Source organism: Sphaeramia orbicularis, chromosome 22 (genome assembly GCF_902148855.1).
Source record: "Sphaeramia orbicularis chromosome 22, fSphaOr1.1, whole genome shotgun sequence".
NCBI lineage: Eukaryota > Metazoa > Chordata > Actinopteri > Kurtiformes > Apogonidae > Sphaeramia > Sphaeramia orbicularis.
In genome coordinates this window covers 26,799,267-26,815,903 of record NC_043978.1, presented here as the reverse complement: position 1 = coordinate 26,815,903, position 16,637 = coordinate 26,799,267, and the positions used below count along the sequence as shown (strand labels likewise).

The 16,637-nt window shown below is 37.8% G+C and overlaps 1 protein-coding gene across 1 annotated transcript; it reads right to left on the bottom strand.

Moving 5' to 3' along the window:
- Positions 1 to 2,420: 2,420 nt before the first annotated feature.
- On the bottom strand, positions 2,421 to 14,510 carry vgll2b (vestigial-like family member 2b). Its single transcript, XM_030126034.1, has 4 exons — positions 14,206 to 14,510; positions 13,355 to 13,730; positions 5,933 to 6,379; positions 2,421 to 3,365 (listed from the first exon to the last, which is right to left on the bottom strand). The coding sequence occupies exons 1-4, from the start codon at positions 14,290 to 14,292 to the stop codon at positions 3,322 to 3,324; spliced, it is 954 nt and encodes a 317-aa protein (XP_029981894.1). The 5' UTR covers positions 14,293 to 14,510; the 3' UTR covers positions 2,421 to 3,321.
- Between the last annotated feature and the right edge of the window lie 2,127 nt (positions 14,511 to 16,637).

Below are 16,637 nucleotides of genomic sequence, written 5' to 3'. Positions count from 1 at the left end.
GTTTCCCCTGTTAATACATTATGGTGCACAGAAATAAAACTGTTTCACACCTTTTAATAAAAATAAACATATTTTGATTATTTTGATTTCACCCTCTATAAATTATTTCCTTCGTCATAATACCTGAAACAAATAAAATCTCATCTAACACAGGTAAATTTGCTCAAATAAAACTATTTATACACTCATAAAACAAGACTAAACTCAAGCGTGAAACAAATGAATGAAAATCTCAATAACACTATCAACAGAAGCGAAAAAAAAGTTTTTAAAGACGCAAAATAAGACAGAAAATGAGAACTGCAAGTTAGTTTTTGCTTCTGTTTCCCTATGGTGCACAGAAATAAAACTGTTGTGCACCTTTTAATAAAAATAAACATATTTTGATGTCCTGTATTGAGATTTTCAGCTTCTATAAATTAGTTTCTCCCTCATAATGCCTACAACAAATAATATCTCATCTAAAGTAGGTAAATTCAGTCAAATAAAACTCTTTCATACACATCTCATAAAACAAGACGAAACTCAAGTGTGAAACAAAAGAATGAAAATCTCTAACACTATCAACAGAAGTGAAAATAAAGTTTTTAAAGACGCAAAATAAGACAAAAAATGAGAACTGCAAGTTATTTTTTGCTTAAGTTTCTCCTGTTAATACATTATGATGAACAGAAATAAAACTATTGTGCACAATATGAGACCTTTTAATGAAAATAAACATATTTTGATGTCCTGTATTGAGATTTTCAGTCTCTATAAAATATTTCCTTCGTCATAATACCTGAAACAAATGAAATTTCATCTGACACAGGTAAATTTACTCAAAACTATTTATGCACTCATAAAACAAGACTAAACTCAAGTGTGGAACAAATGAATGAAAATCTCAATAACACTATCAACGAAAGCAAAAATAAAGTTTTTGAAGACACAAAATACGACAAAAAATGAGAACTGCAAGTTATTTTTTGCCTAGGTTTCTCCTGTTAATACATTATGGTGCAGAGAAATAAAACTGTTGTGCACAATATGAGTCCTTTTAATGAAAACAAACATATTTTGATGTCCTGTATTGAGATTTTCAGCCTCTATAATTAATTTCCTTCATCATAATACCTGAAACAAATAAAATCTCATCTAACACATGTAAATTTACTCAAATAAAACTATTTATACACTCATAAAACAAGACTAAACTCAAGTATGAAACAAAAGAATGAAAATCTCTAACACTATCAACAGAAGTGAAAATAAAGTTTTTAAAGACACAAAATAAGACAAAAAATGAGAACTGCAAGTTATTTTTTGCTTAAGTTTCTCCTGTTAATACATTATGATGAACAGAAATAAAACTATTGTGCACAATATGAGACCTTTTAATGAAAATAAACATATTTTGATGTCCTGTATTGAGATTTTCAGTCTCTATAAAATATTTCCTTCGTCATAATACCTGAAACAAATGAAATTTCATCTGACACAGGTAAATTTACTCAAAACTATTTATGCACTCATAAAACAAGACTAAACTCAAGTGTGGAACAAATGAATGAAAATCTCAATAACACTATCAACGGAAGCAAAAATAAAGTTTTTGAAGACACAAAATACGACAAAAAATGAGAACTGCAAGTTATTTTTTGCCTAGGTTTCTCCTGTTAATACATTATGGTGCAGAGAAATAAAACTGTTGTGCACAATATGAGTCCTTTTAATGAAAACAAACATATTTTGATGTCCTGTATTGAGATTTTCAGCCTCTATAATTTATTTCCTTCATCATAATACCTGAAACAAATAAAATCTCATCTAACACATGTAAATTTACTCAAATAAAACTATTTATACACTCATAAAACAAGACTAAACTCAAGTATGAAACAAAAGAATGAAAATCTCAATAACACTGTCAGCAGAAGCAAAAATTAAGTTTTAAAAGACACAAAATAAGATTAAAAAAAATGAAAACTGCAAGTTATTTTTCGTTTCAGTTTCCCCTGTTAATACATTATAGTGCAGAGAAATAAAACTGTTGTGCACCTTTTAATAAAAATAAACATATTTCGATGCCCTGTATTGAGATTTTCAGCCTCTATAAATTATTTCCTTCGTCATAATACCTGAAACAAATAAAATCTCATCTAACACAGGTAAATTTACTCAAAACTATTTATACACTCATAAAACAAGACTAAACTCAAGTGTGAAACAAACAAAATGAAAATCTCAATAACTCTGTCATTTACCATAAAAATATTTATTGACATCACAATCTTGTCGGGCACAAAAATCGGAAATGACACACAAAAACATCCAAAAAAACCAAAAAAAAAATATTTAGAAAGTCCAAATTCAGAACATCAGAATGACACAGAGAAATAAAGAAGTAAAATATAACACAGAACGAAGGCAGTCTTTGAGTCTGTTTAGAGCAAACAAATACATATTCAACTGAGCAAAATTTGATATGTTTTTTTTTTTTGAGAGATGATCTTTATTCTCCACTCCATTCATAGATAGATGACCACAAAAACACATGGTATGTTCATCTCCAACAACCTCTTTTAGAAAACACAATACCACAATATTTTCAGAACACTGGCCTATAAGCAAACATTTCTCCAAAAAAAAAAAAAAAAATGCACATATAAATCACCAATAAATAGAAACGCTTTATTTCTGAGAGGAAAATTGGGAGAGTAATAACCAACAAAAAGGCCTCATGATGAAAGTCACAAAGCAGAAACAGCTGAAATGCATATAAGTGGATGATGACGACCACCGTATACTGACAGCAGCATGAGACACAGATAACCAGGGACGTTGGAGGGAATCCCTGCTCGCCGCTCTTCATCCCTCCGTCCCTTCATTCATCCCTTTCTGTCCTCTACAAGTCTGTTGTGATCCTGTCTTTTCCAGTCCAAACAGGTCACCGTGGCCCGCACCTCGCCAAGGTTCAGTGCTGCAAACCGGCAGCGACAGAAAGAGAGAGCAACAGCCCAGATTATAGACGGCATCGCTCTGTCTCTCTTTTTCTGTCTCTGTGCTTTATCTCCATGGTGCACACACGTCGATCTGGAGCAAGGCTGTACGCTGGCAGGGGAGGCCAGGAGCACAGAGAGGGAGGAGGGGGGTGGGGGTGGGGGGGGTATTCATGATGGGGGGGGGGGGGCGGTTGGAGTGTGTGTGTGGTGCTGGTGGGTAGGTGGGTGGGTAGGTGGAGGGTTGGGGGGGATAAAGGGACACGCTGCTTCAATAGAGGAGCAGGTCCAGAGACTAATTGGATCTGGTAATGGCTGGTCAATGTGACTAAAGGCCTCGTTAGAACCAGTACAGCTCTTTGCCTTTCTTGTGTTGCTGGAGGCCTGAGAAGAAAAAAAAAAAAAAGAAAGGAGAGAGGAAACAATGAGGAGGACGACGGCAAAACAACAGGACACAGGTTGTCATGGAGCCTACTTTTGCCAAACATCCTGTTTTAGTGCACGAAAAAGAGCTTCAGCGTTATTATGATGTAATGCATGTGTGTGTCTGCATGTAGGAGTGTCCATAGAAGGGTCTGGTGCACTCACAGCACAAGTGGATTTAAGAGGATGTTGCAAAGACAGTGATATTGTGTGAGTAGTTGTTTCCGTTTTATGTTAAATAAAGTAACTACCTGGGAATGAGCTTGGATGTACCTTTATGCATCTCTGCAGAATTCATTTTGGCCGCTCGTCGCTACCTCTGCATCACCAAAACTACAGATTATTGTCAGTCCCTGAAAGATGTCTGGACAGATTTGTGGTGTGTATGTGCTTTCAGCTCTGACTGATGCAGCTATTAGTCGTAGACTGTCCAAACTAAAACAAGTGGATGTAGCCACCATGTCACCTTTTGGTTTGTGGACTAAATCTGGGCATTTGGCAGTGTCCATTTTGGCTTTTGCAAACAGAAAATCCACATTTGGACAAGAGGGTGGAGCTATGAAGGCACAAAGGGTGAAAGTCACTAAGCTAATGCCAGTGCTACTTCATGAAAACAGTAGTCGCTTTTCCATCTGCACAAAACTTTACAGATATTTACTAAATGTCGAAAAAACAGAAGTGCGTAATGTTGGTTTTTCCATTAAATCATAAATGTGAGGATTTTTTTTTTAAATTTATTACCGCGAGATGACATGAGAAGTTATTCCACAAACATGGCGACAAACGTAAATATGGTGTTGATTTACAGATATATCCATTATTATTATTATTATTATTATTATTATTATTATTATTATTATATATTACTCCTCTATCTTGTACTAAATTAAAAAATGATCGGGTTTCCTGGTGTGTCCACACATACCACGACATGTTTCTTCTTCTTCTTCTTCACTTGTTATAACATCTGTCAACATCTGGTTTTTTAATTCACCTGACTCTAGTTGCAAAAAAAGGTCTTTCCATTGCAGGTTTGTGTGATATACCAATTGCGCTATGCCCGAAAAACTACCTCTTGCCAGCGCAAAAACTTTTAATCGAAAAATGAGACTTTGGCGAATTTGTCGTTTTTTCATTAGGTAAATTTTTATGCGCAAGTTATATTTACGCAATTTGAGGGTCAATGGAAAAGCAGCTAATGATCACTTCGCTAACATTATGCTGAATACCAACTACTAATTTTAGTTACTTCATAAATGTTACAGTAAACACTAGTAGCAATGTTTTATTACGGTAATGTCAATTTCATATGCAGTATAAACACATTACTTAGCGCTAGTCTACTTAGCGGGATGGTTGACGCACTATATAATTCAATGCATAATTAATGCTAATGTAGCTAATTTAACATGGCAGATGGGAAACTGTGATGAAGTAGTGCTAAACTTCACACATTTACAACATAACCCTCCAGTGGTCTTGTCAGTGTAACATCTTAACCTCAACTACAAAAATATGTTTTGATTCTATAAACAGAAGTTATGAAGGTCATCTTCAGTAGCACTAAACTGTCATTTACAGTAATCATACCCTTAATTATGTATAATTTAATGGAATACATACAGTTAAAATGGATAAGTAATGTTGTCAAGAACAAGAAAATTAGCTATAGAGACAATAAATGTTTTTGCACCAGGCTGTGAGCATGTTGAAGTCATGTGGTATTCTGCTTTTTCAGCCCTGAGGGTGCAGCTTGGTATTAGCTGTCCTTCCTGTTTACATAATATGACACTTGTAGATGACTGCTAATGACATAAGAAATAGGCAGAAGAAAAGAAACAAATAATACTCTTATAGGAAATTTAGAGCTTTTCAGTGGTGCTCTGATAGCCACATGGTTATTTTACCTCTGCATGTGTGTGTCACTATTTCAGTTACTTCATTTGGAAGTAAGTTTGGACTACACCCACTTTTCAAACCACCGTAGATCACTTAAATAACTGTTACACTTAAATCACTGATTCACTTTATATCACTGCCCTGAAATGTGTAAATACAACCAGAAGTCTTTAGTTACAGTATTGTACTGGAAGCTCTTTTAGAGGTAGTTCTTTGGTTCTTTAGCAAGTGTCTTCTAGAGTATATATACTAACCCTAATGTCAACCTGGCTACTAACCCACTGTTGTGTTGTGTTGTGTTTTGGTCTGTCTGTTTTTTGTCTTCTTGTGCTGTATGTAAAGCTGCTGAATAGTTGAATTTCCCTCGGGATTAATAAAATATCTATCTATCTATCTATCTATCTATCTATCTATCTATCTATCTATCTATCTATCTATCTATCTATCTATCTATCTATCTATCTATCTATCTATCTATCTATCTATCTATCTATCTATCTATCTATCTATCTATCTATCTATCTATCTATCTATCTATCTATCTATCTATCTATCTATCTATCTATCTATCGTTGCATTTGTATGCAGGCTTATAGAACTACTTGAATTATTTGTAAAAGTGAGTTTACCTGCATCCATGTTGAGAGCCAGCGTCTGGCTCACATCTCCAGGTGGAAGCAGGCTGGGCCAGGAGGCAGTGGGCTCCAACTTGCTCACTTCATAGTGGCTTGCCATGGTGGGCAGGTGAGGCGGTCGCACTGTGGGCATGAGCAAAGGCCCGTAGTGGGGCTCCAAGGCTGAGGGTGAGTACAGTTCATGGAGAGGCCTTGGCGGCCCGTAAGCCTGGGCCTGCGGGTATCCCCAGCTCTCTGGTGGGTGAGGGTGGGAGTGAGGATGAGCGTGTGGGTGAGGGTGAGCGTGCGGGTGGGGCAGGCCCGGGTGCAGCCCTGACGCGTATGGGTCCATGGAATAGGAAGGTGCTCCTGTCTCGCAGTGGGAACGGCTCTGAGGCGACGAGTAGTTACTGTCCCAGAAGGATGGGGGGAAGCTTCGCCGACTGCTGGGTGAAGGCGTATCTGAGAGGGGGGGAGGCAGTGAGAGAGGGGGGTAAACAAAGATCAGACTGAGGCCAAGGCACGAAGCGTTACACAAGTGTCTGGTGCATCAGTTGATTTACAGAGACAAATGGAAAGGCTGGAGCCGTGCAACAGGAGCAACCCGTGCTCTAATGTAGGTGTCAGTCACATGACTGTTACACCCTCTGGCCCAGATATCTTCCCTATTGGATCATGCTGTCATACAGTCCCAGCCCCAGAGACACCGAAATAAACACAAGCACGTTTTAGCAGATGACAGAATGAGAAACAGCAAATAGAATAAGCTAGAAAGAGAGGCTGCTAACTCACTGGAGGTGTTATAAAGGTTTGCCTCATTTCACTAAATATTCAAGAAGAATTTTTGTAATGGCAATGAATGTTTGCATTATTATGATTATATTTATAGGCCTGAATCGAGTATGAAAGGTGTGTTGTATTAATGAAAGAAAAAAATATTCAAAGCTTCAGTTTGTATTACTCAGTGCCATCTAGTGGTGAAGTTACTGACTGCAACCAGTTGAACACCCCTCGCCTCAGACCCCCTACGGTGGGCTTTAAAATTCAGAAAATGAAAAAAACACCAAAGTTTGGTTTGTCTAAGCCAGTGTTTCTCAAACTGTGGGGTGGGCCCCCCGGGGGGGTGGGGGGTGCGAAGGCTTTCCAGGAGGGCATGGGATCATTCCTAGGTGTTTTGTTTTTTTTCTTCAGGTTAGAACATGTAGCAGGTGGAACTAATGTTTTAGTGTTGGAGCACCCTGGACTCATTTTAGGGACATACAACAAACAAATCTACTGCCATAGTGATCTGTCACTAGACTAGACCAAGAGTTTAGGTTTGGACAATGGACAAGGATTGGACTGGAAAAGAAAAATGTGCAATGTTTCTGGTTTTGTACAGTTTGTACAGATTGCACTTTAATGTTCTGAGATGTGCAACGGAAACAGGCTCATTGCAGCCACTGATATTGTTAAAATGTTCATCTTTATTACCAAAATTTGTTTGTTGTTCTACAAAAAAATTTACCTTATGTAATAGTTGTAAGATAATTACACATTTCCTATTTTTGATTGGAAAAATAATGTCTCAGGGAGCAGTTTTGTTGAGGTCATTCATATTGTTCAATCAAAAATCGAAGTTATTTTTAATTTGCACAACAAATTATTCAAGGAAAAGCAAAAAGTATTCTAACGATATTGATGTTTCTTTCAATAAAAGTTATAATTGCACCACAGGTACAATGTTGTTGGGGTTGAGGGGGGCTTGGAGATTTTTCGTGCTCCAAAGGGGGGCCCGACAGAAAAAGATTGAGAACCACTGGTCTAAGCAAAGACAAAGACAGGTGCACCTTAATACTGAATGCTATGTACCTTAAAATGGAAAAAGTCCATTTTGGGCCAGTCTTACCCTGACTCACATGAACCAGTCTGTTGTAAACTCACTCCAGTGGCTGTCTATTTCAGTGACTATTTTCCTCGCATTCCACTATTTGCTTGTTACTATATGAAACAACCACTGAGCTAAAGTTTGTGGAGCTAGCAACTAAATGCTGACAGTGGCAGGACTTGTTTCTTGTGGCTTTCATTTTCCTCAGGTTGTACTCATTTTAATGCCATAGCCCCCACCCCACATGCAAATGTCCAACTCAAGCAAACTCCCCAAGGTACTCAAAGTGCAAAAACACTAGAGAGCAGCCAGAGTTTTCCTTCCCATTCCAGAATGATGTGTTTAACTAGACCTTTCTTCAGCTGTGACAGAGCATTTAAGTGTGGATACAGGTTTGACTATGGACTATAATCTAGCTTGGTGCAACATAGTGGACCTGCCCCCCCTTTAGATGTAAATGCACTCATAGGTAACAAACATACAATGATTCTTATTTTAAGGTGATTATTCTTAAAGTAAAGCCTTATTATGCATATTATATTCCATCTATGCAGATAGAAATCTTTAAAGGAGTAATATTTTGCTTTTTTAAATGGAATTATGCATTGTAAAACATTTCCCTGTGGTCTACATAAACTGTAAATGCTATACTTGGGTCTGAATTCTTCATTAATTCAACTCCACAGGTCCATCTTCAACCCTATTTCTGAGTAATGACACCAGAAAGGTCGTTTTGAGCGCTGGCCCTTTAAATGCACATGACCCCACCCACTCCAGGTTGTTGGCTGTGCTTCTCTGTCCCGTTCAGCCACTTGTGATCATTAATACAACCAACAGCTGAGCATTTTAGGTAATCGGCTCAAAGTTTAGACATATTTTCAGTATGGACTACAACCGCTGCTGCTGATAAACAGTTATGTCGTACTTGGAGAAATGTTCGTCAGAAGTCTTGACCTTATATGTGCAAATCTCGTGACGAAACTAGTTACACACGTAACAAATTAAGCAGGAATTAAAACAGGTTGTAGAAATCCACTCGATTTTTGCCAAAATGAATATGCAGATAGCTTTGCAGGACCTGGAGGGTTCAAATTCAAACTTTATGAACTATTAGGGTCCAAATACACAAATAAATGAACCAAAGACTAATAAAAGTGGGTTTAGCCAAATATGACCCCTTTAAATTAAAGCTTAACCAATAAAAACCCAAACACCAATCGGTAACCAAAAGCATCTGCTGATCTAAAATGTTTAATAACTTCTAAACCACTTATCTTATCAATACATGTAAATAAGTGGTGTAAAATGCAGTTTGTCATCTTTTCATGGTCATCAGATATGATCCATTTGGACAGTCAAAGGCTCTGTAGTGACCATGGAAACACCGTCATCTTCTACAACATTAATTCACTAGCCAAACCCACGGAGTCTGATAAACAACAGTGGATAGAGATGGATATTATTACCTCCGCCAAGGAGGTTATGTTTTTGCCGGCGTTGGTTTGTCTGTCTGTCTGTCTGTCTGTCTGTCTGTCTGCCCATGTGCAAGATAACTCAAAAAGTTATGGACGAATTTGGATGAAAATTTCAGGAAATGTTGACACTGGCACAAGGAAAAAAAGATTAAATTTTGGTGGTGATCGGGGGGGCAGATCTGTCTTGGCGGAGGTCTGCGCTCTCCAAGTGCTTTTCTAGTTTATGCTGAATTATTGTATCTTCATTAGAAACATCACTTTTTCTTCAGTTTTCTCTCCTTCTGATATAATATTCCTCAACTTTAATCTGAGCTTTAATGAACATCTACATAACCAGTAAATTAAATACAAGAAAATACATGATTTCCACTGAAAAAACTGCAAAATGCAGAGGATAATAATATAATAAATGGTGACAAATCACTTAAGAAAGGTTAAATATAGAGAAAAAACAGTATTTTGGAAGTGCCATAGAGGTAACACTGAGTCTTTATGGGTTAAACTCAGCCTAAATTGCATTTATTTTGTCTTATTTATGATGAATTTGACATATACTTTAACAAATATGCAACTTCACTTCGTTGCAATTGCTGGTTTATGTATTTACAATAATATTATAAGGTGATGTGGAAATGCAACAATGGAAGTGCAGTAACCTGCTCTACCTCCCAGTACTTTTAATTCAAATGTGCAATAAGTTGTTTTTACCTTTCACTACTCTTATTATTACTTCCGCCAAGTGAAACGGCGGATGTTATTGTTTTCATCGGGGTTTGTCTGTCTGTTTGTCTGTTAACAAGATAACTCAAAAAGCTACGAACGGATTTTCATGGGGCAATTTTTTTGTGTTTGTTCGTCTGTCTGTTAGCAAGAGAACTCAAAAAGTTAGGGACAGATTTGGATGAAATTTTCAGGAAATGTTGATACTGGCTACTGGCACAAGGAACAAATGATTAAATTTTGGTGGTGATGGGGGGGGGGGGGCTGATCCTCTTTGGCGGAGGTCTGCGCTCTCCGAATGCTTTTCTAGTTATTATTATTATTACTTTTTTTCTGATCAGTACTCTATTTTACAAATATGTATTTGTGTTTGTCTGTGCAATAACTTTTTTTTGTATGTTTTAGCTGTGTTTTTTGTTTTGTTTCTGTTTTTATTCATGTCTTTTTCTAACTCCGTGACTCAGGGAAACACACAAGAATTCCAATGTACCTATACTGCAATGTATCTGTGCAAATGGCAAATAAAGTGTATTCTATTCTATTCTATTCTATTCTATTCTATTCTAAATGGTCAGTTTGTTTATACTTTTACAGATAAGGTGTAGAAGGTGTAAATTGGGTTGCAATGGCGTGTCATTTTTTACAAACTTTAGGAAACACTACTGTAGAATACTATATAAGGCAGAGTCTTTGACCTGGCCGGAGCCCAAGGCCCACAGTCTTAAATCACTTACTGTGGTGACATCTCTCACTCTCTTGTCAGCCCAGTTCTTTTCAGAGTCTCACCACACACTCTCACACACACACACACACACACTCAGACATACAACGCTGGCCCTATGCAGGCACCCGCTGGCCCTCTCTTGTGTCTCCTGCACCCCCACCTGTTGTTTTTTCTGCTCCCCCCCTCTCCTCGCCCTTGACAGAATGTCAGCGAGCCATTATATGTTTTTAGCAGTATACTTTTATATTTAGATATTCCTCTGAAAAAAGACACCATGCGGCACCCTAAGAGGTAGTGTTTCCTTCTGCGTGTATCATACAGACCGCAGCATATATAAATCTGTGCGGCGGGCAGGCGGGCGAGTGACTGAGCAACCATTGTGGGGCAAAAGCTGGAGCGAGAGTCAGAATGGCAGCCGCCGAGATGTTTGAAGGGGATACGCTGGCGAGGCTGTGCGCTTACGGTCATGTATAAACATAGCATCTGTTGTGAGGCAGGAAGCTTGTGTCAGTGGCGTACTGAAGACGTCCGACTGAACTAGGAAAGAAAGTCACAGAGATAGCAGAGAGAGGGAGCACACACGACAGACCGTACATGGGTATCCAACGTACTTTTGCACTTTGATGAAAAAATGGGGCTTCATTGTTGGGAAAAAATTTGCAAATGACTTCATTTTTTATGTTGCATTTTGGGGGTAGTTAAAGTGAAAAACATATATTTTAAAGTGATGTTAAGATTTTTAATTTTCATATTCTACACATTATGAATCATGAAATATTGTAGGTTTCTTTGGCTTCTTTTTTTTTTTACTGTGACTTCAAGTACATTGGTGTCTGCAGTGGAAAAGCTTCTAAAACTAAAAATTCTTTACAATTACCTGATTTAAATAATTACTGAAAGAGTATTTATTTGCAAAACAATGCTCAGTGTCTGCTAATTCTGTGAAATATATCTGAGCATTTACAATGTATGCTAAAAACTACTTTTTGGGAGGTACTGTTAATTGAACTATAGGTCCTGTATTACATGTATGTTGTTTTTGTTTTGTAATTGTGATGAATGGTTTTTAGTTGTTGCTTGTGTTGTTTTGTTTTGTTTTGTGTGTTGGTGTTTTTTGGTAATTTGTTTCCTGCAGTGTAAAGACAGTTGTGTTGGGTGTGGACTCCAGGAAGAATAGCGATGGCCTAAGCCAAAGTGAATGGAGATCCAAAGACATGAAATGATGTTGTAAATCTTTGACGTCTGAATGTGTAATCCTCGGTATTTTGGCATTAAATCACATGAAACTGAAATAGAAGAAGTTGAACTGAGTGTGCATGGTTTCCTTTAACTCTTCTCTTAGTCAAAGAAGTCTCTTCTTCCTACCAACAGCTCATGACCTTCATGACCTTTGACCTGTCGGCCTTGCCTTCTCCAGGGACAACAGTAGTTGTGTCACCTGACCACATCACCTGTCCGTGGCTGTGCTGTGCTCTGCAGAACTGTCAGCTCATCTTGTGTGGCCTTAAGTGCAGGATCACCTTTATGCCTTCGTACAGAAATAAACGGAAATTCTTCAATCGCAAAGACATATGACATATACGCCCGACCATCTTCTCTGCTTTTACATGTATCGCAGTTGAGTATTTTTATATCAGCTTTAATCTAAGCTCAGTGTTTGGATCATCTGTGCACGTGTTAATGCAGTCTGTACGGTGGCCCAGAGGTGCAACAGCCCAAAAAAATTATCCACTATAAAAAAAAAAGAGAACAGCCCAAAAAATTATCCACTCTAAGAAAAAAAAGAGAACAGCCCACAAAATTATCCACTATAAGGAAAAAAAAAAAAAAGGAACAGCCCAAAAAATTATCTTAAAAATTTTCAGCCTATGCTTTTATTTTTTGTGGTGGCCTTAATTTTAAAGCAATAGACCTTTCGGGTAAACAGCACCTCCTTAATTGAAAAGGTGGATGATGTTTTTTTTTTTTCTTATAGTGGTTAATTTTTTGGGCTGTTCTTGTTTTTTTCTTATAGTGGATAATTTTTTGGGGCTGTTCTCTTATTTTCTTACAGTAGATCATTTTTTTGGGCTGTTCTCTTTTTTTCTTAAAGTAGATCTTTTTTTGGGCTAGTGGGTAATTTTTTGGTCTGTTCTCTTTTTTTTTCTTATAGTGGATAGTTTTTTGGTCTGTTCTCTTTTTTTCCTTATATTTTGGGGGCTGTCCTCTTTTTTTTCTTATTTTGGATAATTTTTTGGGCTGTTCTCTTTTTTTCTTATAGTAGGTAATTTTTTGGGCTAGTGGATAATTTTTTTGGTCTGTTCTCTTTTTTTTCTTATATTTTTTTGGTCTGTTCTCCTTTTTTTCTTATATTTTTAGGGCTTTTCTCTTTTTTTTCTTATAGTAGATAATTTTTGGGCTAGTAGATATTTTTTTGGTCTGTTCTCCTTTTTTTCTTAAATTTTTTGGGGCTGTTCTCCTATTTTTTTCTTAAATTTTTTGGGGCTGTTCTTTTTTTCTTAGAGTTTATATTTTTTAGGCTGTTCTCTCTCTTTTTTTTTTCTTATAGTGGATAATTCTTTGGGCTGTTGCACCTCTGGACCACCGCAGGTCTGTCTATGTACATGCAGTATTGACAGGAGTGCATGTGCAGAGAACTCAATCCCTTATACCTGTTCCCTGTTGGTCTGGTGCCCTCCGCTTGCCCTCTCCATCCATGTAGGAGCTGAGGGCCCTGGAGAAGTGCTCATCCACCACACTGCTGATGTCCCCCTGGTAGTAGGTGAAGAGGACACAGCGAGAGGTCAGGTACTCTGCCTCGGGGGACTCCTGCTTCTCTTTGGGCCCCTCCTCTGACCTGGAAGCTGCTGCTGCTGCTGCGGGAGTGTAGGAGGAAGAAGAGGAAGAGGAAGAAGAGGAGGCCGAAGAAGAAGAGGAGGAGGAAGTTGATCCTCCGGTACCCGGGCCCCCAGACATCCCCTCGGGACCCCTGGGAGTGTCCATAAAATCCCGGCAGTGAGTGGAAGCGCTGCTCAGACCAGCGGGTGCCTGCCGGGGGGAGGGGGTCAGAGGACAGGAGAGGAGCAGCGGGGTGAGAGGGTTAAGACAGGTGTTGCAGAGGACGCTTCTGGAGCTGCCAATGAGATATATTCCACTAAATGTTTTTCTTTGTGTGTGGCAGCTTTGGCATGTCTGTGCGTCAGGATCTGTGCGTGCCGACAACTAATTCTGTGTTTGGTAAGAAAAACAAACTGACATTTATGCACATGGGCATTAGTATATGTCTAATTAACTGAAAGGAATATTTAACCAATATTTACTTTATATTCAAAGAAGAAATATCTGAAAAATAACTATTCATATTAAAAAGAAATATTGGCTTCCCATCGGTTTATTTGATTTTTACGCACAAGCTGCATATTTTGTTCCTCATTTCGACCGCTCGTGTATCCCCGTTAACATTAAAAATACAGCATACACAACACACAGATGATAAACATTTGCACATTTGCTCACTTCCTACCTGTAAGCTGTTGATAAAAGCAGGAGCAGTCGGTGCGTACGGTGCGTAATGTCCATAGGCTGGGTACATAACATCCAAACAGCTCATGGTAAATGAGCGGTGTCTTTTACTGTTCTCTAGAAACCGACCTTGCTAAGAGAGAAAACCACAACATTCCCGGATTTAATGCCGAACCAGAAACTCTGTGATCGCTTCTGATGAGTGTTTCTAAAAAGCCCGCAGTGCCAGATTCAACATAGTCTCCTCAGAGCGCGCCTCCGCTCCGCTCCGCTTCCCCGTGTGCGCTCCAACAGCTGCGGCAGCAAAATGTGGTGGTGAGGTTTATGGAGCAAGCATGAGGGTGTCCTGTCCTGTACATCTCTGTGTCAACCCCTCCCACCTTTACCAGCCCCACCACCACCACCCCCACACCCACACTCACACTCCCACTAACACACAAATCGCATCCATATCATGTTATTGATCACAAACAAACAAACTGATTACAGTTTATGTAAAAATTTTATTGTTGAAGCTGTAAAATAATTAGACTAAAGGTAAATTCTGTTAAAATCTAGGAATACAAATCTATAACTCAATGCAAGGTTTAAAAAAAATGTGGTTTCAAGATAAGCAGTGAGTAATGATGGCTGCACACCTCTTTATCCTAGTGTAAAATAAAGGTTAAATAGAATGTCAAACAGTTACACAAATAGATTTGGATGAAGTCATTCAGACACTCCACAATGACCACATGATACATGCGATTCAGTGACTTTTTTTATTCCTTTACATGTAGCGACTGTGGATATTTGAAAACTTTGCACTCAGTCCAATACTGAAAGTGTATCCATGGTCTTAAAACAGCCATCGGTTGCCAAGTAAACCTTCAAGTCATCTAAAGTATTTAGTGTGTTCCCAGAATGACACATAGGTGTCAACTATAGGTTGCATACACTGGTCATACCAACTCAGAGGAGAAAGGGACTCTGCACAAATCTATGACAAATTATCACCTATCAGCAGTGCAAACAAAAAAATATTTTCACACACATACACAAACATACTCAGGTGGGCAATCACAAAGCGGCTCATCATGCATTAATGTCAAAAAGTACTAAAACAACATTTCAAGTGATACAAATAACAAGCAGCACACATTTTCCAAAAACTGTAATGTAATTGTGTTGTTTTAAGGGTTTACAGGTGCCTGATGTTTGGGCATGCCACTCTTTTTGACAGGCACTTTAGAACGCCTGGGAGAATAGTGTGGAAAATTTGCAGAATTCCATGGACGAGTGTCAGATGAGGTGGAATGTCTCTGATGTATGCTAGTGGACGAGCTACTTGGGAAGTTACATCGTCCCTCTGCTGCGTTCTCTAGATGGAGAACATGACCAACATGTTGCTTTACATACATCACACATAGCATGAATAACTAGTGGAATGTTAATCAATGGAACAGGCTCTTAAATAACGATAAATAAACCTGACGTAAGACATTTTTCTACTAGTTTTTGCATGAGAAAGATCTGCACTAGAAGTCATAGTAGATCAACTACATCTGTTGAGATTATAGAAGAAATGTTTGAATACAATATGAATTTATATTATCAGGTCATTATTCTTTCTTTCATCAATTACTCTGTTTAATTTCGTTTTTTTCTGGATTGTCCATGTCAGGGGTTACCAAATGTTTTCATCTTGAGACTTTTACTGTCTCCTCAAAAACGTATAAAATACTTCATAAACACATTTTTTACAGATCCTTCCACTGTTGAATTGACATTCAATCATATTTTCAAGTCCAGATTCACAAAAAAGACTGTGTTCCCTGTATGCAGCATCTCTGACCTGCTCTGAAGTAACTGACATCCTCATTTCTATGGATTGTAAACATAGGAAATGCAGTTCTGTGCTCTTATCAGTTTGGTTTTTTCACATATTCTCTGTGTGTAAGCCACAAAATGGGAATACAAGAAGGAAAAAAGGGTTTGTTTGTGTGACATTAGTCTGTTTTCTAGAAAAGAAAAGTAGACTTATCAAGTATTTTTTCATTATAAACATAACTTAATTAACTAACAGTATAACCTCTCAATTTAACAACACAGATAAAATCTTAAATATACTGTCATGCTTGAAATGAACACAACTTTCTTAAATTTTGCCTTTTTTTCTAGTTGGGGCTTAAATGTTCTCTCAGTGGCAAGATTTTTGAGGTCAAATCTGTTCATAATATTGGAAGATTTTAGCCTATAATACAAAACCATTTGTTTAAAATCAGCTTTTTTGTAATGATACTGTTGTGTTTTTGCAGCTTCTGTCCAGCACTTAAAAAGCAGTGAATAAAATGTAACATGTAAGACAAGACACCTGTAGACTTTTATGAAACTGATTTAACATACTCACTTTTAGAATTAATGTTTTATTAGATGTAAACAGATCATTTAAGG